The following is a 20896-nucleotide window of genomic DNA, read 5'->3' as shown; positions in this document are numbered from 1 at the left end:
CACCTCACACATGGCGTTGCCCAGCAACAGGTCGCAAACTGCCAGGTGCCCCAACTTCCCTGTGCCCCCGCATCACCTCCCGATCCTCCTCCTCCTCCTCCTCCTCCTCCTCCTCCTCCTCCTCCTCCTCCTCCTCCTCCTCCTCCTCCTCCTCCTCCTCGTCACCGCCAAGCAGGAGGTAACGTCCGCTCCTCGAGTAGTCGAAACTGTAGGGGCCGAACTCTTCGAGCCTACAGGTGCAATCAGCAAGCGATAGGATGAGGAGGAGGAGGAGGAGGAGGAGGAGGAGGAGGAGGAGGAGGAGAGGCACCTGAGGGTGTAGATCTTCTTAGAGCTTCCGATGTCAACCGCCTGTTTGATGTCCTTCTGCTGAAACCTGTGCGTCTTCTCCATTCCTGCACGTACACAAGTGAGTCCTCCCTTCCTCCTGCTCCTCCTCGTCTTGGTCGCTTCCTCCTCGCGCCGGTGAAGTATCACCTTCAGCTTCGAGGTGTCCTGCTTCAGCCGGCAAGAGAATCTCAGCTCGCGCTGCCTTGGCCGCTGCTTCTCTGATGTCCCTCTCGGATCGCTGCTCCTCCCATCAGCCTCTCCTCCTCCTCTCCTCGTCCGTCACCTTGATCTGCATCTTCAGCTTCTTGTCCTTAATCTTCCGGATCACATTCTTGTCTCCCCTCGAGTACTTGGTCGCTCCCTGCTTTCTGTCAGCTTCTTTCGCCCACCAGCAGCTCTACGCACAGGCCCGCCATCGTCCGACTTCGTCTGTTTGTTCTGCTCAGCTCCGTCATGACTTTTCTTCCTCGCTGACTCGCTCACCTTATCGCCGCTCTTACTCGAGCCATTCGCGTTGCCCCCTGACGTCTGCACCGTTCGTGAGGGGAGGCGGTAGCAGCGCGTCCTTCACCTGTCTCCAGGATCTGATCTCCTCGTCGCCCTCGTCGTCGAGAGTTCGCCTTGCTGGGACTTTCGCGTGTTCCATCCTCTACGTCAAGAGTGACCAAACAAGCGACAACAAACTTACCATACTCCTCCTCCTCCTCCTCCTCCTCCCATTCCTCCTTCACTTAGACACCTCACATGTTCACTTCTTCCATCCTTATCACCTACCTCTATCTTTCCCCTTCGCTCGCTCTCACTCTCACTCTCACTCTCACTCTCACTCTCACTCTCACTCTATTCCTCCCTCCTCCTCCTCCTCCCCTCCCTCCTCCTCCTCCTCCTCCTCCTCCTCCTCCTCCTCCCTCCTTGCTTCTCTTCCCTCACCTTTCGCTTCCTTTCCTTGCCTTCTTTCGCCATGACCGCACGTGCGTTTGAACCCTGAAAACAATCTAACCAACAAAATTTTAAATTTTCATTCAATATGAAATTTCATTGAATATTCCCGAACTTTTGTGCAAGGATTTGGAGAAGAATTACAAGTCTGCCTCAGAGGAGGCAATAAGACAGTGTTTTACTGCCTCTCTGCTCGACCTAATCTTTCTCTGGGGCGGGTTGGATTCAACTATCTGCTTCCTGCAAAAGAAGGTTTGGATATAAAAAAAGCCTTGATGTAAGGCAGGAGTTGGTTGAAGGGAAGGAGTGTCTCATTTTCGATGAATACCTAAAGGTATATATTATGGAAACGTAATAGTAGGAAATGAGACAAATAGGGAATACGTTGAAGGACAGAGAGGGGTTATTGCAGAAGATTTTTAATATTTAAAAAGGCTTGTAGGAGGGCAAGAGTTGGTTGAAGGGAAGGAGAGGACAAAATCGCATGTTACGTTTTAAGATATATATAGGAAGTAGGAAACGTAATAGTCGATTCTGTCCAGTAGTTTGCAAAAGACCAAAGGCATAGTGAAATATGCAAGTGGATAGAGAGAGACGATATGAAAACAGAAGAATACGAAGAATAAGATGATAGACTACTCGAAGGGGGTGATATATACGATAAGGAATAAGGAGGAGGAGAGCATAAGATCATTAGAGTGTGCATTAAGCAATATTTAATGTAGATCTGTATGAAATATAAAAGAGATGAGGATATATATGTATAGAGGATGATAGATCTGAATGATTTACCGGATTGTGCGCAGGAGTTGATATGGGGATACCTAGAGACATGGATAGACGAGATAGAGAGGAAGGCGGAAAAGTTGGAGGAGGAGGTATATGGGTTTAGTTACAATTTCATGAAGAAGAGGGAGCAGAGGAAGAACAGACTTTTGATAGACATACCATTGAGGATATTAGAGAGCAATGGGGTGTTTAGGAGGAGGGGGATGACGAGGGAGAGGGCGAGGGAGGATTTGATAAGGCTGTATGATCTGAAGGAAATATTTTTCAGGATGTATGAGGATGAGGATATGTATTCAGAGTGGTATACAGAATTTGATGAGGACTACGATGAGACATTTAGGAGGACGATACCGGTGTATTTATATATGCGTGATATCTACATATGGTTGAATTTGTTGAGGAAGGACATGGCAAGATATAGGGTGGACATAAGGGTGAATTGGGGGAGATGGAATAGATGTAGGAGGAGGGAGAGGGTTCCGTTAAATATATTCCGTGTGCATGTAGGGAGGAGAGCGAGGGAGGGTGAGGTAGTGAGGAGAGAACCGTTTTTATAAGAGGGGGTGTGACCCACGCCTTTTAGTGGGGAAGTTAAATGACTTAGCCAGGGGATTTGTCCGAAAGTTAATTGACTAAGCCCTGTAGATTTAAAATTTGGAAGAAGGTGAATAAAGGGGATATAAGGAAGGATGAGAAGCGATGTGTGACCCACGCCTTTTAGTCCATGGGGTTCCATAAAATATTGTTGAGAAGGGGTAAAAAAATGTAGATAAAGGGTAAGAGTAGATGTTGAAGTATCATTCACCGGTGAAGACAGGTGTGGTGTCATCACTGTTGGCGATAGAGCCAACGACGGAGTATGTGGATAAGGAGTTGATATCAAGGGTGAGACTGTTTAAGCTGACGAGGGAGGAGTTGAGCCATATATGTGGAGATGAGAGGACATTTGAGATATGCATGAAGCTGATGGGTATGAATAAGAGACAATTGAGTGGATTGTGTAAGAATATAGGTATACTATTTGAGAATGGATCGGACAACTCGAGTGAGATACATAGAAAGATAAATAGGAAGGGGAACTCAACATTATCATTGAGCAGGCTTCCAGTAGATCTGAAGGAGCAAATAATGACGGAGTACAAGAGGATGATGCCACCGAAATTGTTGGATTGGATAGATGCGAAGAGAGATACGAATTTGTTAGGGCTTTTAGAAAATCCGAGTGAGGGTATGATACCAATGATAGAGAAGTATTACCCAAAACATATAGAGAGGTTATTGGAGAAGAGTAAGAATTCATTGTATTATATAGAGGATGCAATAGGAGAGATGATGATGGATGATCTGAATAGAAATCCGAGTGATGCAGCGATAGATTTTTTGGATAGGCATCCGGAGATGATAGTGAATACAGTGTTGATTGGGAACAAGAATGTGAGAAGTTTAGGATTGTTGAAGAAGAAGATAGACAAGAATAGGTATAAGAGGATATATTCACGAATGATAATGCCAGAGACGGGTGTTTTATCGGGATGTATACACGATGAGATATTTGATAAATATTTAGAGAGGGACGAGAGGTATGTAAGTCTAGATCGTTTATCAGGGAATACGAATGATCGAGCGATAAAGATAATAGAGTCATATAGAGATAGGGATTATAAGAAAGGTGAGAATGATAAGGTAGATTGGAGATGGTTATCGAGTAACCCATCGGATGCGGCAGTGAGATTTATGATAAGGAATGAGAGCAAGATAGATTGGAAATATTTAAGTATGAATACGAATACGGAGGCGGTAAGATATTTGTTAAGACGTCCTTTGAGGATTGATAAGAAGGAGTTAAGTATGAATAGGAATGATTTAGCGGTGGATTTTGTTTTAAAGAACGCGAGGTATTTAGATGTGAAATCATTGTGTTGTAATCCGAATGAGAAGGCGGTAGATTGGTTAATAGAGAATAAGGGACACCAGAATATCGATATGAGCAATTTGTCGAGCAATCCAAATCCTCGAGTGATACCCTTATTGTTGGAGAGGAAGTCAGAGATAGATTGGGGTGTTTTGTGTAAGAATCCAATAATATTTGAGTATAGGGATTAGATGAGAGCATGAGAGGGATATGTTGAATTATTTTTGTAGCAGTTCTTGTTTTGCGAAGAGTTGTGGGAAGATGTGGGTATAAAAATGAGTAAGGGATGTAAAGGGGTAGAGTAGTCTGATAAGGTATGTTGAGTGTGAGTGAGTTGGATGTGTCAAGGATAAGTGTAGGGGATTGTAAGGAGAAGGGTGATATGAGGATGATAAAGTTGAGGATGGATGGTAGGAGTATAGATATAGAGACGCCATTTGTAAGAATGGAGAGTGAGGGTAAGAGCGAGGTGGAGTTGGTGTTGAGGGGAGGGGTGAGGGTGGAGAGTGAGTTTAGTGAGAGGATAGAGGAGATAGAGAGGGGGATAATGGAGAGTGTAGAGAGGGAGCGAAGGGGTGATTGGGGTTTAAAGGAGAGGGAGGTGATAGGATCGTTGAGGAGGAGGGGTGAGGATAGAATGATGAGGGTATGGATGAGGAGGGACAAGAGGGGGAATTATAAGTGTAGGGTGAAGGATTTGGATAGGGTGGATATAGATATGAAGGATGTATTAGGGGAGCACAAGGGAAGAGGGTGAAGATGTTGTTGAGATTGTATGGGGTAGTGATGAAGGAGAGGTGGAGTAGGATGATATGGATGTCACGTTTTGTGGGGTTGGAGAGTGGGAGGAGGTATAGGGATAGATTGATAGAGAGGACGTTAGGGGTGATAGACATGATGGGTGAGGAAACGAGTGATACATAAGTGAATAAAGGGATGGAGAATAGAGAGGGGTAGTGAATAAAGTGAATGGAGAAAATATTAAAAGGAGTGAATGAGAGGAATATGGGTGATAAAAAGGCGTGGGTGGAGTGCGTAAGAGATAGAAAATAAAATGTAATGTAAGGAGGTGGTTTGTGTAGGATGACATTAGAGATGAAGAAGGGATCGAGCAATGTGGATATGGAGGCGTTGAAGGCATTGGAGGATAGCATGAGTTTGATAATGAGGGATGGTGAGTATGTAGGGGCGGATGGGTTGACGGTGTATAGATTTAATTACAGGGGGAGGGGTGAGGATGGTTGAGGGTGAATAATTTTTGTGTGCTGTGAAATTTTTGTTAAGGAATATTTTGCAGAGAAGGAGAAGTTTTTGTAATTAGAAGAGGGGGGAAAGGTAGATAGAGAGTGTAGAGTGTGTATAGTGGACAAAGTATGGTCTTTAAATTTAAGTTGTAATGAAATTCGAAATCGATGGGATTTTGCATTTCACTTATGCATTTTTAGTGCTTTTATGCATATTGGTCTTTAAGGTCTTTAATATAAATACTCTGAGAGTGAGAGACTCGCTGCTGCGCTTCTGCTCCAATACCTGTGTATACAAGAAATCGAACGTGAGAGGAGAGAGGAGAGGAGAGGAGAGGAGAGGAGAGGAGAGGAGAGGAGAGGAGAGGAGAGGAGAGGAGAGGAGAGGAGAGGAGAGGAGAGGAGAGGAGAGGAGAGGAGAGGAGAGGAGAGGAGAGGAGGAGGGGTGGGTTGGTGGTGGTAGGGGAGAAGGGAGAGAGACACGCTGACGTCATCCTCATCCTCTTTTTCATTTTCTATCTGTTTGTATCGGCTGGTACTCAAACGCAACAGACTTGGAGCTCTCCAGCAGTGCATGAGCAAATTGACATCGAAGATCCTCGTCGTTCCTGACAGCATCATGAGTTTTCTTCCTCCTCTTCCTCTCTTTCCATCCTCCTCATCCTCAATCTCATCAACTTCACCCCTCCCTCACCTCAGCGCCTTCCTCAGCCTCAGCGACAGCTCTAGCTGCACTGCCGGCAGTCCCATCCTCACCGCCTGCATCGACATCGTGTTGTACCTGCCCCGCAGCCTCAGGGCACGAGGTGGGCACCAGCTGGGGTCACCTCGGCTCGTCCTCGTCCACCCTGCGGTTGATGGAGGAGATGAAGCCCGAGAGCTTCGGGTGGCTGTTGACGGTGAAGCCCGAGGCTGCCGCGAGGTGAGGAAGACAAGCTTGCCCTCTCTTCCTCACCTCCCAACAGCTCCGACAAGGACCTTGACAAGCTCTCTCGCAGTGCGGCAGCTTTGAGTCTGTTCCTCCATCAGCGACAGCTCCCCTGTCTTCCTGCTCGCGTACCTGTCCTGCTCCTTGCCGGAGGAGTACTCCAATGCTCCTACCCCAATGTCGCAATCCGACTGATCGCAACTCCCGTCTGCTCGAGCAATCACATCCCGACGTCCATGCTGCAGGCACCACATCAGTCCCCTCCTTCCCCCTCCCCCTCCCTCACGCCTCTCACCACGTCTACCAGCAGCACTCCATGCCGCCTGTTGCGGAACCGGCGAATATGCCGCAGGCAGAAGCGGTAGAAAGGAACTTCAGCGATGATGTCATCTGTGTCAAGTCACATGCTCCCCTCGCGCTATCTTCACACCACCAGGCACGTAGTTGGGATCCTTGGAGCGACAGCAGCAAGTAGCGCGGCAGCACACAGTCAGGCTCGCCATAGCAACATCGCATCCTCACATGGTTGAACGGCTCGGGTTTCTGCAAGAAACCTGATCGGCTCCTCTCCTGCTCCGACCTGCCCCGTAGTTAGCCAGGCATGAGGAGACTGAAAGCTCAACCAAATGACGAAGGAGGCGTCGACGTCTTGCGCCAGGGTCTGCGCGAGGGTAGACGTGTAGACCTGAACAGAGACTGACGGAGGGCAGACAGAGGCAAGGAAGAGAGGACAGAGAGGAGGTAAAGCGAGGTCTGGCTCACCTCAGCCTTGTGGTCAGCATGCCCAGGTCTATGCAGGAAGATGCCATGGGGAGCGGTGAAGATGAGCTTGGATGGTGTCAGAGAGCGAGGGAGAACGGCCTCCTCTCCTCACCCCACTCGAGCCGTCCGCAGACTCCAGTGCTGTCAGTCTTGCCAGCCGGAGGAGGCAGGAGCTGGTCAGCATGCTCTGTTTGCCGCATCGGAGTAGCAGCAGCTGATTCAGCAGCGTGCTCTCCCCGAGCAGACAATGTCTCGCATCGTGCACCTGGACAGCAGCCTGAGCTCCTCCCCTCCTCCTCCTCCTGCAACCTCATCCACACTCGTGAACAGCGTCAGCATCAAGTCCACCAGCCCGTGTACTCCACATCGCTGCAGCGAGTCTTTAAGGTGCTTGCCCTCTCCCTCGCTGTCGCATGCCGAACTCAAGACGAGCTGAAGCCCCGGCTCGACCTCCCTGCACGCTGACGCGTCAGAACTAGAGGAAGGAGAGGAGAGGGAGCAGGAAACCAGAAGTGAGACATGAAGTAACTCAGCTTCGTCTCCTCGTTTCCCACCTGCACGACCAGGAGGTGAGGGTAGAGCTCTCCAGCATGCCACTCAGTCTGACCTCATACGGCACAAGTGCAAGCAGGGACTCCCTCAAGACCTTCTGCAACTCCTTCTCCTCACTTTCGAGCAACTCGGCAGGCATCAGCAGCAGAGCTCTCATGTCCCCCTCGCACGTCAACCCTAAGCTGCGCACAGTCGACAATATCTGCGTGCGGCTTGTCACTTGCTTCAGACATGTGGAGGGCATACTTGTTGTTCATGCAGGAGTCTTGTCTGATGGCATGTCTCTTGCTCTCCCCTTCTCTCTGTTGCGAAGTTTTCTAGTCTCGTCTGCCACATCCATGAGCACGAGGCACGCAGGCCTATAACTCACCAAGAAGGGCTTGGTGTTCAATGCTAGAGTCCCCATGGCGACGAGCGAGCGGAGAGACTGCGAGCGGAGGAGTTTGGCACCTTTGATCTTGTCGCTGATCAGCACATTGATCAGCGTCGGGATCCCTCGCAGCCGGCACGATCGTGGGATTCGAGCGTGCCATGTAGGCGAAACGATGCACTTGACGAGGCCGAGGTAGCTGCGGAGACCACACTCTCGCAGCTTCTTGAGGACAGCATCTCTGTCGCTCTCTCGGCTCCACTGCGCCCTCACCGCCTCCTCCATCGCCAGCTCCTCCACCTTCCCTCCCTTGTCGCTCTCCAGCATGCCGCTCTACCCGAGCTCTAGCACGGTGAGCTCATATAGCGCTGCGAGGGGGGTGCACTTTACCGTGATAGTAGGGTGAATTGGGGGGTGGTAACCATATAAGGCTAAAGAGGGGTACTACGAATGGATTTAGAGGAGGTGGGGGTGATAAAATAGATGTGGGTGCAGTCGGAGAGAACATGGTGGAAGGAGAGGAGGAGGAGGAGAGGAGGAGGAGGAGGTAGAAGATGGTGGAAGGAGAGGAGGAGGAGGAGGTAGAAGATGGTGGAAGGAGAGGAGGAGGAGGAGGAGGTAGAAGATGGTGGAAGGAGAGGAGGAGGAGGAGGTAGAAGATGGTGGAAGGAGAAGAGGAGTGGGTTTGACTGATACTGCAGGAGATAGCAGACACATTATATCACATTTTAGTTATGACATAGACAGTACAAGAAAGAACCAGAAAACACAGGGATAGGTGGCGATCTAGTATTCAAACATCATGTATCTCTTAGCTGCTGGAAGATATTCCTGACGTTGTCTTCCATTTGGGATGCGATGTTTCTGTTAACAGGGTCTATATCGAAGGTCAGCTTCTTCTGCCTTGAGCTCCATGGCTGCAACGTCATTAGGTTACCAGCTGGGAAACAAGAAAGTGAGACCTCTGGAGCATTGCCCTTCCCGTCTCGTTTGATCGCAGGCAGCACGAGCGGCTTCTCTCCTCCTCGTTCCTTCTGCCATGACTGTCAACCATCGCGACTTTCTCCCATTATCTACACCATCTCAAACTCCTCCACGAACATCCGAAGCTCCCTCATGTTCTTCGCCAGCCTTGCCTGCGCCGCCGCTTCCATCTCATTCCGCGCCAGCTGTACTCCGAGCAGGATCTTCTTGGAGTTGTTCCCGTCAAACGCCTTGCCGCACTCAGCCTTGGAGATGGGAGCCCACGTGGCAGCGAGCGCTCGTTCTGAGCTCACCAACCTCGTCAACTCAGTTCGCTTCCTCTGCTCCGTCACCTCTCGTCCGCATCGTGATGGGCTGCAGCTTCTGTCGGCCGGGTTCCTCTCGATTCCTGGACGTTGACGGATGTCATGACAAGCAAGCAGCAGAGCCGAACTGACAGACCTTCCTGTCCTTCTCTTGCCGTGACGCCGCATGAAGAGGTCGAACTCTTCAGCGAAGTTCCTGTTTCCCCCCAAGTCATTCCGAACTGGCAACGGCTTGTGTGCTCCCGTCGCCTCCCCCTGCTCGACGCCTGTAGCACAACATGTTCAGTCTCGTGCTGCCTGTCGGGCACCCGCAAGTTTGCTACCTGCCTGCCCCATCATCCTCGCGTTGATCTCAAGTTTGTGTAGTTTGGCGGAGCCCTTGAGGCTTTGGAAGGAAGGATGAGCTACCAAGCCTCTGTCTTCCCACACCTTCTCCACTGTTACCCAGGCCTCGTCGATTGCAAAGAGCATCTCGACAGATTCACAGGAACAGATGGCTCGAGCGAACCGACATGAGATGATAACTTACCGATGGTTTCCATCTCCACATTCTGTTTTGACGAATCCTCTACCGATTGTTCAAAGAAAAGTCAAATCCTTCACCACTCGCTACCTCTCACCTTTTCACTGCCTGCCCGCCTGTCACTGTCGTTGTTTCTCTCTTACACTCATCTACTCACTTGCACACTCTCTGTCTCTCTGTCTCTCTGTCTCTGTCTCTGTCTCTCTCTCTCTCTCCCCCCCCCCTACGCATTGATTTCAACCGCCTTAGCACTCCAAAAATTGTTTTGATACTACCCCCCTTTTGTGACAATGATGGGGTACCTTCAATACCCTACCCACACATCACCATATTTTTCTTTCTCTCCATGTGTCTCAGAACGGGTACTTGACAATGATAACCCCTACCATAAACACCCCCTACCCCCTTCAAATATTGATACCCTCATCCCCCTTGCATGTCTCTTCCTGCACCTTTGTTTCAAGCTTCATTTTTCGCTGCCCGACATGCTGTCCCAATGAGCTGCTTCAGCCGCCTCCTCGCCCGGTACCTCCCTTCAAGTCTCATCTCCCTCCTCCTCCTCCTCCTCCTCCTCCTCTCTCATACTCAAGCTCCTGTTCCTGCTCCTGCTTCTGCTCTTCCTCCCTACCTCCCTCCCTCCCCTCCCCACTCTCCCTCCCTCTCTCCCTCCCCTCGTCTTGCTCCTGCTCCTGCTCTACATGCCCGTGCTTCTGCTCCTGTTTTTCGTACACTAGGGCTTGAGCCGCAGTCACTTCCCCCCACCCCTCAACTCCAATCAGCTGACGATCCTGTCGCAGATGCCTTGGGCATGACACGAAGCAGGACTCGACTACATCATCGCATCCCCAGCAGCAGCAGGGCCCTGGGAACAGGAAGTATGATGGGGCCTTGGGCTTCAAGAGGAATGCCAGGCCGGAACCCCAGGGTCCTCCTCCTCCGGTTCCCCCCCACGAGCGATGCTGCCTTGATGGGCCGGGGATAGCAGAGGTAGCAGGCTTCGCAGGCAAGCGCACCTACTTTGCCATCGCGTGCATGAAGGAGGATGGAGGGCTCGACTCCTTTGTCAAGGACAACCTGATCGTAGAGATCAGCGGGCCCGCGACTCTCGTGCCAACCATCACGAGAAGTCAGCTGGGAGCCAAGGTGAGCTACACGGCCAGGAAGGCAGGCTCCTACACCGTCTCGATCCAATACTTCGCGGGGGAGGTGCCAGGGAGCCCGTACAAGATCGAGATCCTTCCCGGTAAGATCGACGCGTCGCACTCCACAATAGAGCATGCGAGCGGGCTAGTGCAGGGCGTGCTTGTGGTGCCTCTCTTCATGGAGTGCAGGATCAGAGTGGTCTCGAGAGACTCTTGCGACAACGAGAGGAGAAGCGGCGGGATGATCGAAGGCTTCAACGTCAAGACCCAACTGCTGGCCGAGGACGTGGAGAGCGAGTCCTACGCCACGAGGATGGAGAACGAGGACAAGGCATGGCGAGTGGCCTGCGCTCGACCTGATATGGTCGGTCCTCTCCGCAAGAAGCGCTTTGGAGGCTTCACGGGGTGGGAAGCGCTTCACTGCTGCCTCGCAGGGGACGCGTTCTTCTACTCCCTCTCTCCCTCCGATGTGCAGCCTCGGGGGGTTCTCTACCTGGAGGGGTCGCAAGTGCGAGACCTCGGTCGCGCCTGCTTCGAAGTCTTCGTGCCCCTCGCCTACAGCAGGGCCAACGTAGTGAAGGAGCGGCAGGTGAACCGCGTCTTCACGTTCAAAGCTGAGAGCCAGAGCTCGGCGACTCGGTGGATGGAGGCGATCAGGTCGGCGAAGCCGCTGGAGGAGGAGGAGCTGCTGGAGGCAAGAGACGGGCACGTAGAGGGAAGAGGGTTCGACGCTGAGGACATCGCGAAGTTGAGGGAAGCTATCCAGCAAAGCGAGCTGACAGCTGTAAAACAGCTGGAGTTTGAGAAGCAGGTGATGAGAGAGCGGGAGGAGCGAGGATGGAAGAGAAGAATGGAGGTGGAAGGCGAAGACGACTCCATCGATGCCGATTATGTTCACGTCGAGATGCCATCAGCCGCCAAGGCTGGGAAGCCGGAGCAAGCACTCCGAGACGAGGAGGAGGCGGAGGATCGACCGGCAGCGTCAGAGAAGCTAACAAGCAAGCAAGCGAGAGTCCAAGCCGCCATGAGGAACACGGCTCTCACCCCGCAAGAGCGGCAGAGGAAGATCCAAGAGATCATGCGCGAGCCCGCGCCGGAGGCTGTCGGGGAAGAGAAGAAGGAAGGAGAGGAAGGAGCTTCGAAGCAGGAGCGAGTCAGGCGGCTGATGCAGGATACATCTCTGACCCCCCAAGAGCGGCAGAAGCGAATCCAACAAGTGATGAGCGAGAAGGCGAAGGGCAGGCCCGAGGAAGCAGGTCCCCTCCCTGCCACCTACCGCACACCACCCCACCCTACCCCTCCCTACCTCTTGTTCTCTTCTTCCTTCCTCCCCTCCTCCCCTCCTTCTCCCTCATCCTGCCCCTGCAGACGAGGAGTCCAAGCAGAAGCTCCGCGAAGCCCAGAAGCGGGTGAAGGCGCTGCTGGCAGCCGGGAAGGCTGAGGTAGAGGAAGTCGAGGAGAGAGAGATCGAAGGAAAAGGGAGAGGAGGAGGGGATGGGCGAAGGTCTGACATGGGGCTGCTCAGCTCGGAGCCATCACGACAGTGTCAGCAGAGGAAACCAAGCTTGCAGACGATCGTCCGGTCGAGGTTCGAATCGTCCTTGGAGACGACATGACTGGGGTGAGGGCCAAAGCAGGAGCAGGAGCAGGAGCAGGAGCAGGAGCAGGAGCAGGAGCAGGAGCAGGAGCAGGAGCAGGAGCAGGAGCAGGAGCAGGAGCAGGAGCAGGAGCAGGAGCAGGAGCAGGAGCAGGAGCAGGAGCAGGAGCAGGAGCAGGAGCAGGAGCAGGAGCAGTATCAAGGAGTGGAAGAGCCTGACTGTTTGAGTAGGACGTGGGGGAGGAGGATGTGATTGACCTGGGAGTATTGCCATGCTCATCGACTTTGAGAGAGGTAGCTCGCACGTTTTCGCCTCTTCCTCACGTGTGGCAGGTCAAGGCCGCGTGCTCCTACTACCTCGACGAGAACAGGATGCAGCGACTGACGCCGGTGGCTCCAGCAGCCCCTGACGGTCTTCGCGCCTGACGTGAGAGGGCAGGAGCGGACAAGCCTCGTCTCCACCAGCTCAGGGCGGCTGCTGCAAAGTGAAGCTGCTGCTGTTCGCCGCTCCGCTTGACGAGACGGCAGATGAGGATGCGATCTTAGCCACTATCGACCACCAGGACCCCACCATCTCCCTGATTCTCGTGCCCCGGGGGCTTGAAGGAACCGGTCTTGCATCCCTGTTGTCTTGCTGGCCTCACGCTCAGCAGTTCAAGGATCCATCCATGCCCAGCATGAGATCGCCAAGGCGCAAGAGGTGAGGAGGCAGAAAGCGACGCCAAACCTCACGCGACCTCAGAGAGAACGAGAGCTGGAGGATGAACTTGAGCAGGACGAGCCTTCCGACGTGGAGGAGTACATCCCTGTATGAGGAGGAGGAGGAGGAGGAGGAGGAGGATAAAGATGTGCAAGAAGGTCTGATGTGATGGCAGGAGGAGGCGGATGCCGCATGCAGAATGTTGGTGGAGGACAACTCGGACGGGAGCTACTGGTTGACCTTCAGGTGCCTGCTGGAGCTGCTGAGCGAGTCTGACGGCTGACGGGCCTCAAGTTTCGTGGCCCGAGGAGTTTTCAAGGCGCAGGTGACCTACAGGGGCAGTCCGTTGAAGCAAGCGTCGTTCCAGGTGAGGAGAGCAGGGGGTTTGAAGCACGGCCACATCCACGGCCAGATGGAGGGGCAAGGGCAAGGGCAGGGGGAGGGGGAGGGGAAGGAGAAGGAACAGGAACTGGAGCAGCAGGTCCAGGGGCAGGAGGAGGAGGAAGAGCAGCAGCAGGAGTAGGCAACTGAATAGCTTGCAGGTGATCGTGCTCAAGCCCAACGTCTTCACCCGGTTGAGAGCGACGCTGAACCCCAACACTTCCAAGAAGAGTTCAACGGTGACTCTCCTCCTCGACTCCTACTCCTACCCCATCCCCCTCGCTCCCTGTAGGTTTGAAGGAGTCGCAGGCGACCAGCGCAACCTCAGGCTTGATCGACTTCCCTGCCACTTGGCTGAGCGAGACGGAGGAGGTGAACGCTCTTTGCTCCTCCTCCTCTTACTTCATCGCAGTGGGTGGATGTCGAGCTCAGGTTTGCTCATCGCCAGCTGGTCGTTTACAAGGGAGGAGGCCTCGTTCAAGCGCTGACAGGTCAAACCTTCTCTCGCCCCCATTCCTCCTCCTCCTCCACCACCACCACCACCTCTTTCCTCCTTCCCCATCACCTCCACCAAGCTCACTCTCGCGGAAGTTTCTCATCGTGTTTATCGCTCAGGCTTGAAGCTCTTTCACTCCCGCCTCTTCTCCTTCCCCATCAAGAGGAACGTTCGCTTCGATCCGCTTCCTGGCGGCCCTAGGGTTTCTCAGCCCCTCCAGCCCTCCCCTCCTCCCCTCACATGTCCTCAGGTCGCCATCTCTGACGGCTCGGGACATCAGCTGGTCTTCAGCACGCCAGATAGAATGATAGTGCAGGTAAACCCCCTCCCCTCCCCTCCCTTCCCCTCTCCTCCCCTCCCCTCTCCTCCCCTCTCCTCCCCTCCCTTCCCCTCCCCTCCCCTCCCCTCCCCTCCCCTCCCCTCTCCTCTCCTCCCTCGCTCCCTCCCTCCTTTCGCTTCTCCTTCCTTTGTCCCTCGTCATGTGCCAGCAGGCTTCCTTCTACCTCCTCCTGCAGTCGCGCATCGCGGGCATGGGAGAATCTTTCAGCGAGAGGAAGCGAAAGTTCGATCGATCGCTCAAGGCGCAGCGACCGGCAACTCGAGGAGCTCAAGTGCTGCGGGTGAGAAGAGGAATTGAGAGGAGAGACGCGACGGCAGCAGCAGCAGCGCGAGGGGATGACAAGGGAGCAGGTTCGGAGGAACAGGCTTGTGGAGGATGCGTTCAACTCGATGGGAAGCAAGGAGTCGTCTGCTTGGACTCAGGTATGTCGGTTGCTTGCGAGGAGGCGAAGTGAATGCAAAAACAGGAGTGGCAAATCAGATTCGAGGGGGAAGCAGGCGAGCGAGATGAGAGGAGGAGAAAACACTGACAGGATGCGCAGGAGTTGACTGGGGAGGACTGCAACGAGAGTTCTTCACGGTGAGGAGAGAAGAGGAGGAGGCGAGGGGTGGGATGGCTCAAGGAGGAGCAGGTGCTCGGGAGGGAGCTCTTCGACTGCAAGCGCGAGGTAGAGGGGAAGAAGTTGTTTGTGCGGATGGGGAGCGATAGCGGCGTGCTGGTGCACCTGAACGAGGAGGCGAGAGCTGAACGTCAGGTGGAGTTGCTTGCTGACAGCTGAGAAACTGACAAGGCCTGCTGGGGATCAGCTCATGTACTTCAACTTCGCGGGGAAGGTGATGGGGAAGTGCCTGTACGACGCGGCGGTGCTCGGATCTCATCACCTTCTGTCCGTGCACATGGCAAGGAGCCTCATCAAGGTAGCGAGCAAGAGAAACGTGAGAGTGTCGCTGACTCGTCGCGTCTCGTCGTAGGCGATTCTTGGTCTGCCGGTTTCGTTTCAAGACTTTGAGACCGATGACCCTCAGCTTTTCAAGAGCAAAGTGATGGGAGGAGGAGGAGGAGGAGGAGGAGGAGGAGGAGGAGGTGGTGGTGGTGGTGGTGGTGGTGGTGGTGGTGGTGTGTGGGGGGGCGGGGGTTGGCTGCGAAGGTTGAAGAGCGCGGCAGGTTCAGTTCATGATCGACAACTCCATCGATGAGGCGGGCCTAGACCTTCACTTTGTCGAGGAGACTTACAGCAAGACCGGATCGGTCTCTTATCAGCCTCCCTTTACCAACCTGCTCCTCCTCCTCCTCCTCCTCGCCCTCCTCCTACTCCTCTTCCTACTCCTACTCCCCACTCCTCCTGCCTTCTGGTTTCTGACCTTCTAGCAGCTGTTGCGGTCTGTGGAACTATTGCCAGGAGGAAGCAAGGTGGTGTTCACGTTCCCCTACCCTCCTCCGCATTACTATCATCGTTGCCGTCATCATCATCACGATCATCACCATCACCTCTACTACACACTGCACCTCCCCCTTCTCTTCCTCCTCTTCCTCCTCTCCCCCCTCGTCCATCGTTTCCAACTCGATATCCAGGTGCCTGTCAACGATGCTAACAAGAGGCGGTACCTGCGCTTGCTCGCCCTTCATCGCCTGGCCCTACTTCCGCAGCCTTGGAAAACACAAGAAGCTGCTCCTCAGGTGCTCAAGTCTGCGAGGAGGAGCAGGAGGAGGGCAGGAGGAGGTTACGACTTTTTAGATTCGAGCGCTGGTAGAAGGGTTCTACTCGATCATCCCCGAAGAGCTGCTGGAGCCTTTTGATGAGAACGAGCTCGAGCTCATGCTCTGCGGCACTCCCGAGGTCATTGCCCACCTCCTCGTCCTCGTTCTCCACCACCACCATCACATCTCGCCCTTCTATTCTCATAATCTTCCTGTCGCAGGTATCGGTCGAGGATCTCAAGCGTAACACGCAGTATCCGAGGATGACGAACCCGCTAGGAGTGCCTGTCATCCAGGTACGGAAGGAAGAGGGAGAAGGAGGAGTAGAGGCTTCCAGTACTCACTCGCTGCATGCAGTGGTTCTGGCAATGCGTTGAGAACATGTCAAACGAGGATCGAGCTCGACTGCTGCAGTTCGTCACAGGTTCCTCTCAGGTCAGTGAAGGAGAGAGGAGGGGGGACAAGCTTGGCAGGAGGAGGAGGAGTGAGATGGTGAGGAATGACTTTCTTGACTTTCTCGTCCCAGGTCCCTTCCGGGGGGTTTCAAACGTTGGAGCCCAAGTTCAACGTCCAGCTCAACTTCGCTCCTCCTTCTCATCTCCCGGTCTCTCACACCTGCTTCAACACCATCGAGCTCCCCGACTACCGCTCCTTCGAGCAGCTTCAGGATCGTCTGGCCCTCGCCCTCAAGGAAGGAGCGGAAGGCTTCGGAGAGGCTTGAGCCCTTGGCACTATGAGTCTCATGAGGATGTACGATAACCAGGAAGAGAACAAGCGGGGGAGGAAAGGAGGAGTCGAGGCAGGAAAGAAAGAGAGCAAACGTATCTAACTCTTCCTCCTCCTCCTCTTCTTCTTCGACAAGCTCTCGTCTAAGTTGTCAATGGCGCCGTCCATGCTCCTCAGCCCCTCTCGCATCATGCTTCCTACTGGGCTCTTGCTCACTGCCCCCGTCACCTCCCCTGACGCCTCCCAGAGCACGTTCGCTGCCCTCGCCGCTGTCCGCACAGTCTCTCCAGCCATGTTGTCCTTCTTGGAGAACATGGCTGAGCCGACTGCTCCTGCCAGCGCGCCCACAGGACCAGCAGCCATGAAGCCGAGTAGCGCTCCGACGCCTGAAAGAAGAGGCTGAGAATGAGGACGTAGAGAGGAAGCAAGTCACCTGCTGTCTCCTTCACTCCTACCGTCGCCTTCTTCCTGCCCTCTTTGCTTCTCCTGCTCCCGTACACGCGCTGCTCCGACATCCTCCTCCTCCTCATACCTGACGCCACGTTCAGCTCCGCGTCTGCGATGGCCAACGGAGCAAGAAAGGGAGATCGCTGGGTCGCTGATCCCTCGTCCGCCGACATGAGAGGACGCATGTTCCGCTTGCTGCTCACGGCCAGCACATGCTTGCGAGGTGTAATGCTGCCTGTGAAGGCCTCGATGCCAGCGAGACAGGCGACAAGCAGGACGAGCATTACAGACTTCATAGCCCCGGTGCTGGTAGCGATGGGAAACTTGAGGAGCGGCACTGAACAAAAGCAGAACCTTGTCAGTGAGAACCAAGAAGGGGAAGGGAGACGAGGAGGGAGAGGGTGGTGCCGTTTGGGCGGCCCCCTCTCCACCTCTCTTCGCAGAACCTGAGCCCCTGCCAACGTCCCTCTCCTCTCCCATCCCTGCACATCTCCCCCGGCCATTTCAAACCTCTTGTTCCTGTCCTGATCCTTCTTCTCTTCCTTTTCTCCTTCTCTTCTCATCTCCTTCTCCTTCTCATCTCCTTCTCCTTCTCTTCTCCTTCTCCTTCTCTTCTCCTTCTCCTTCTCTTCTCCTTCTCCTTCTCTTCCATTTCCCCCATCTCCTCCATTGCCCCGCATCCCCTACCTGCTCCACCAACAATCAGAAAACCTGCAGAAAACTGCTTTACCGTCAAGGCAGCAACTACGCCAAGCAGTCAGCAGCTCCTTGAAGCTCCGCGAGACCTCGCGCCACATCTCACCTCCTTAGAGCGGGTGGAAGCAAGGGAAGGAGGGAGAGGGGTGAGCGAAAGGAGTGAGAGGAAGCAGAGAGGGAGGAGAGAGATGAAGATATATTTTTGTGTTTTCATTATTATGTCAGAGGCAACCTTGGCATACAAATACAAATATCGACCATGTAGGTGTCTTCTAGCAAGCGCTTGACATCAGCTCACTTTTGCCGTGCGCGTACGTGCAGTTGTCACCGTAGGGACACTTGCCTTTGAGAGCGAAGGTCTTGCACAGACGCGTCTTGAAGTGACGAGTGTCCGACGGTGCGCGACCTCCTGAGCGAAGTTCTTCCTTGCCATGTGCGAAGTTGCACTTGTCGCCAAACCCGCAGAATCCGTGTGCCTCGAAGTTCTTGCACATTTGAGTCTTATAGTTGCGAGCGGCGGTGGCAGCTCCTGTGGGTGCACACTCTTGCTTGCGAGCAGCAGGACGAGCAGACACAGACGCTTCGACAACAGACGGACTGACAGTCCTCAACTCGCCATCTCCGTGAGCAAAGTTGCATCGATCACCAAAGCGACAGAAGCCTGTTTCCTTCCAGTTCTTGCATATTCTAGTCTTCACGAAAATCTCAGCCTGGCGTTGTCGCTGTTCAGCTGCAATCTTGTTCATACTGTTGGTAATGTTTCCGTCGCATTCTCTGCCGCCTTCTCTGTGTTTCATTGGCAACGCCCACAAGAAGAGCTCGGCAGCCTCGTCCAGGAGAGAAGCATCGTCGTCCTCTTCCGACGAGTAATCTTCATGAAGTCTGAACATTTCAGTCTCATCAACATCATCGCTGTCGTACTCAAGCAGTGGGCAGTCCGAGACCTCGCTCTCGGTTCCCTCTTCCAAAGGCGGGAGGTCAGAGTCGTTGTCGCTCGAGTACGCATCACTTGAGCTCTGATCAGCCCAGGAGAGGTTCTTCTTCTCTCTCTCTCTGTGAAGCTGCTGCTGAACGAGATCCGGCTTCACTTGGTGTCTCAGAAACTCAACAACTGTCTCTCGAACCCCTCGGCTTGCAAACCCGGAGGAAAGTGGAACGTCTAGTGCTTCAAGGAATCTTGCAACCTGTTCCTTGCAAGCCGGCGAAGGGATATTTGCCAACAAGTTCAGCTCCTCATCTTGGAAGAAATACAGGAATGGCAGTCCACCCTCAATGGTTCCCAGCTTTGGGGTTGGAGCAATGCACAGTTCCAAAGCCAACTCCAACTCTACCAGGAAGGTGCTGACGAAATCGACGTTGTCTGATGGTTGAAGACGAATCAGTTGCTCGATTGTCTCTGCCTTGGCTCCATTCAAACTGTGAAGTGCATTGATCACATGCACTGCGTCTCCATGCTCACACATTTGCAAGCACTTGTCCAATTGTTCCCGAACCATCTGGTCCTCCACAACAGACACCTCACCCACAGTTGATATGCTCATTTATAGACTCTGATGATCAAGAAAAGTCGATGACACAGATCCTTGAGGGCTCCTGCGTCACTGAGATGACTTCACGGGAAGATGCGAACTGTGACCCACGAAGAGCCGTCACAGAAACCAAGTGTCAACTATCAAGTTTCAGAGCGACTAAATGCGCCGCAGCTGAGATGCAGGTGAGAGAAGAGTGAGAGAAGGTACTTGAGCAGGAGGAGGGAGAGGGAAGGAGACGTCAAGACACGGAGCGCGAGGGTCAAGCAGCTGCGATCTGATGCCTCGGCTGCTATGCTGCCGCTAATGCCCTCCTGCTCTATTTCTGGTCCTAAAAAAAGGTTTTACTCAAATATCACCCACCCCGTACTAGAACAGGCTGACTTCACCCTACCCCGTGTCTCACTACCCTACCCTGGACATATCAATTCTCAACTTGAAATACTCCTTACAGTACCCCTTACCTTTACCTGTCGGTCCCCTGTATGTCAGCACACCCTCAAACCCCTTCGAATACCACCCCACCCTTTGTATGCTACCCCACCCCATATGATCATGGAGTCCAATGCCAGGATTAGAGCCGTTTGGATCTTGTGCTGTATGAGGGATAGAGAACGAGGGCGATGAAATGGCACCCGAAATAGCCTCAGCACTTGACTCATACCGTACCAGGCTCACTGAGGCGAGTCCAGACCGTGAGAGTCGGACCGGCTCAGAGTCAGTCGGATCATGATTATGGAGTCTCGGCCGCCCGCAACCGGGGCCCGGCCCGGGGGGCGGGCCGGGCCCCGGCGCGGGGCCCTTACTCACAACGCCGCCGGATGGCCCGGCCCGGCACTCCCGGCCGCGGAGTCTCGGCCCCGGCGTCCCGGCGGCCGCGGGAGTCAGCGGCTACTAGCGGCTGTCCCGGCTACTAGCGGCTGTCCCGGTTTTATTTCTTTCACACACACACACAAAACAAGACAAGACGATACACACAAAGACGTCTCAACAATCGTGGCACACACACGAAAGGGGAAGAGGACCACCTAGCTCTGACGAGTTTCATCCTTTTTTAGTGCTGGTTCTTTCCGGGCTTGTGTTTTGTGTGTGATTGTGCAGCTTCTCGCTGTGCGCTGTGTGCCTGGAGGTTTAGCTTGTTCCTGCTTTGTTTTGCTTGAGGCACTTTTTACCTTCTGCCAGTAACGGTAAATCCATTAGCCCTTTTATAGCCTTCGAGGCCCTATCAAGGACCTCTCTGAGTTCTGGCACTGTCACGTGAGAGGACTGGTCTACGACAATTGAATATACCGCGTACACGAGTTGGAACTTCGTCTCAGCGCTGCTGGAGGTCTGGGAGCTGACGATGAGGCTGATGTCCACTTGTAGTGCTTGATCTAGACGACTTACCGAAAAGCAGTGATTGTGTATAGCTGACAGCTTGATGGTCCTGAACGAGAAGCTGGTGCACACGATTTGCTTAATGATGTACATCGCACGGAACGAGAATATGCCTTGGACGGACTG

The 20896-nt window shown here is 53.6% G+C and overlaps 6 protein-coding genes across 6 annotated transcripts in view; 1 reads left to right on the top strand and 5 right to left on the bottom strand.

Moving 5' to 3' along the window:
- The window catches only part of GUITHDRAFT_141699 (hypothetical protein), a gene marked incomplete at both ends in the record, with an annotated part of 3676 nt that extends 2383 nt beyond the window's left edge, over window positions 1-1293 (bottom strand). The window contains 8 exons of the mRNA XM_005828898.1: window positions 9-59; window positions 166-230; window positions 311-395; window positions 478-568; window positions 614-691; window positions 814-858; window positions 902-979; window positions 1261-1293. Coding sequence (XP_005828955.1) covers window positions 9-59; window positions 166-230; window positions 311-395; window positions 478-568; window positions 614-691; window positions 814-858; window positions 902-979; window positions 1261-1293 — 526 coding nt within the window. The remainder of the gene's footprint in view (window positions 1-8; window positions 60-165; window positions 231-310; window positions 396-477; window positions 569-613; window positions 692-813; window positions 859-901; window positions 980-1260) is intronic.
- A 4412-nt stretch (window positions 1294-5705) lies between these two features.
- Window positions 5706-8153, bottom strand: GUITHDRAFT_164279 (hypothetical protein; the record flags this gene model as incomplete). Its single annotated transcript, XM_005828897.1, has 15 exons — window positions 5706-5822; window positions 5909-5995; window positions 6042-6126; window positions 6170-6228; window positions 6275-6381; window positions 6438-6532; window positions 6576-6594; window positions 6665-6722; window positions 6766-6827; window positions 6905-6970; window positions 7017-7169; window positions 7214-7358; window positions 7412-7458; window positions 7512-7658; window positions 7827-8153. 15 exons carry the CDS (start codon window positions 8151-8153, stop codon window positions 5723-5725), a joined length of 1557 nt encoding a protein of 518 aa, XP_005828954.1. The 3' UTR covers window positions 5706-5722.
- A 473-nt stretch (window positions 8154-8626) lies between these two features.
- On the bottom strand, window positions 8627-9586 carry GUITHDRAFT_112105 (hypothetical protein; the record flags this gene model as incomplete). Its single annotated transcript, XM_005828896.1, has 6 exons — window positions 8627-8743; window positions 8789-8860; window positions 8906-9093; window positions 9143-9198; window positions 9252-9381; window positions 9439-9586. 6 exons carry the CDS (start codon window positions 9584-9586, stop codon window positions 8627-8629), a joined length of 711 nt encoding a protein of 236 aa, XP_005828953.1.
- Window positions 9587-16035: 6449 nt separating this feature from the next.
- Window positions 16036-16713, top strand: GUITHDRAFT_74362 (hypothetical protein; the record flags this gene model as incomplete). Its single annotated transcript, XM_005828895.1, has 4 exons — window positions 16036-16131; window positions 16214-16288; window positions 16350-16427; window positions 16519-16713. Coding segments are annotated over 4 exons (444 nt in total), but the record flags the coding sequence as incomplete, so codon positions are not given.
- An 86-nt stretch (window positions 16714-16799) lies between these two features.
- On the bottom strand, window positions 16800-17468 carry GUITHDRAFT_153715 (hypothetical protein). Its single transcript, XM_005828894.1, has 2 exons — window positions 17152-17468; window positions 16800-17104 (listed from the first exon to the last, which is right to left on the bottom strand). Exons 1-2 carry the CDS (start codon window positions 17459-17461, stop codon window positions 16818-16820), a joined length of 597 nt encoding a protein of 198 aa, XP_005828951.1. The 5' UTR covers window positions 17462-17468; the 3' UTR covers window positions 16800-16817.
- Window positions 17469-18166: 698 nt separating this feature from the next.
- On the bottom strand, window positions 18167-18367 carry GUITHDRAFT_51698 (hypothetical protein; the record flags this gene model as incomplete). Its single annotated transcript, XM_005828893.1, has 1 exon — window positions 18167-18367. A coding segment is annotated over one exon (201 nt), but the record flags the coding sequence as incomplete, so codon positions are not given.
- Between the last annotated feature and the right edge of the window lie 2529 nt (window positions 18368-20896).

The sequence above is a fragment of the Guillardia theta genome (assembly GCF_000315625.1).
Source record: "Guillardia theta CCMP2712 unplaced genomic scaffold GUITHscaffold_56, whole genome shotgun sequence".
NCBI lineage: Eukaryota > Cryptophyceae > Pyrenomonadales > Geminigeraceae > Guillardia > Guillardia theta.
The sequence above is the reverse complement of the archived record's forward strand: the minus strand, read 5'-3'. Positions and strand labels throughout refer to the sequence as shown.

Excerpts from the sequence above, each read along its gene's own strand:
- GUITHDRAFT_153715 (XM_005828894.1), bottom strand. The coding sequence starts at position 17,461 with ATGAAGTCTGTAATGCTCGTCCTGCTTGTCGCCTGTCTCGCTGGCATC. Across the intron at positions 17,105-17,151 it reads AGGAGTGAAGGAGACAGCAG|GCGTCGGAGCGCTACTCGGC; the intron begins GTGACTTGCTTC and ends CTCTTCTTTCAG.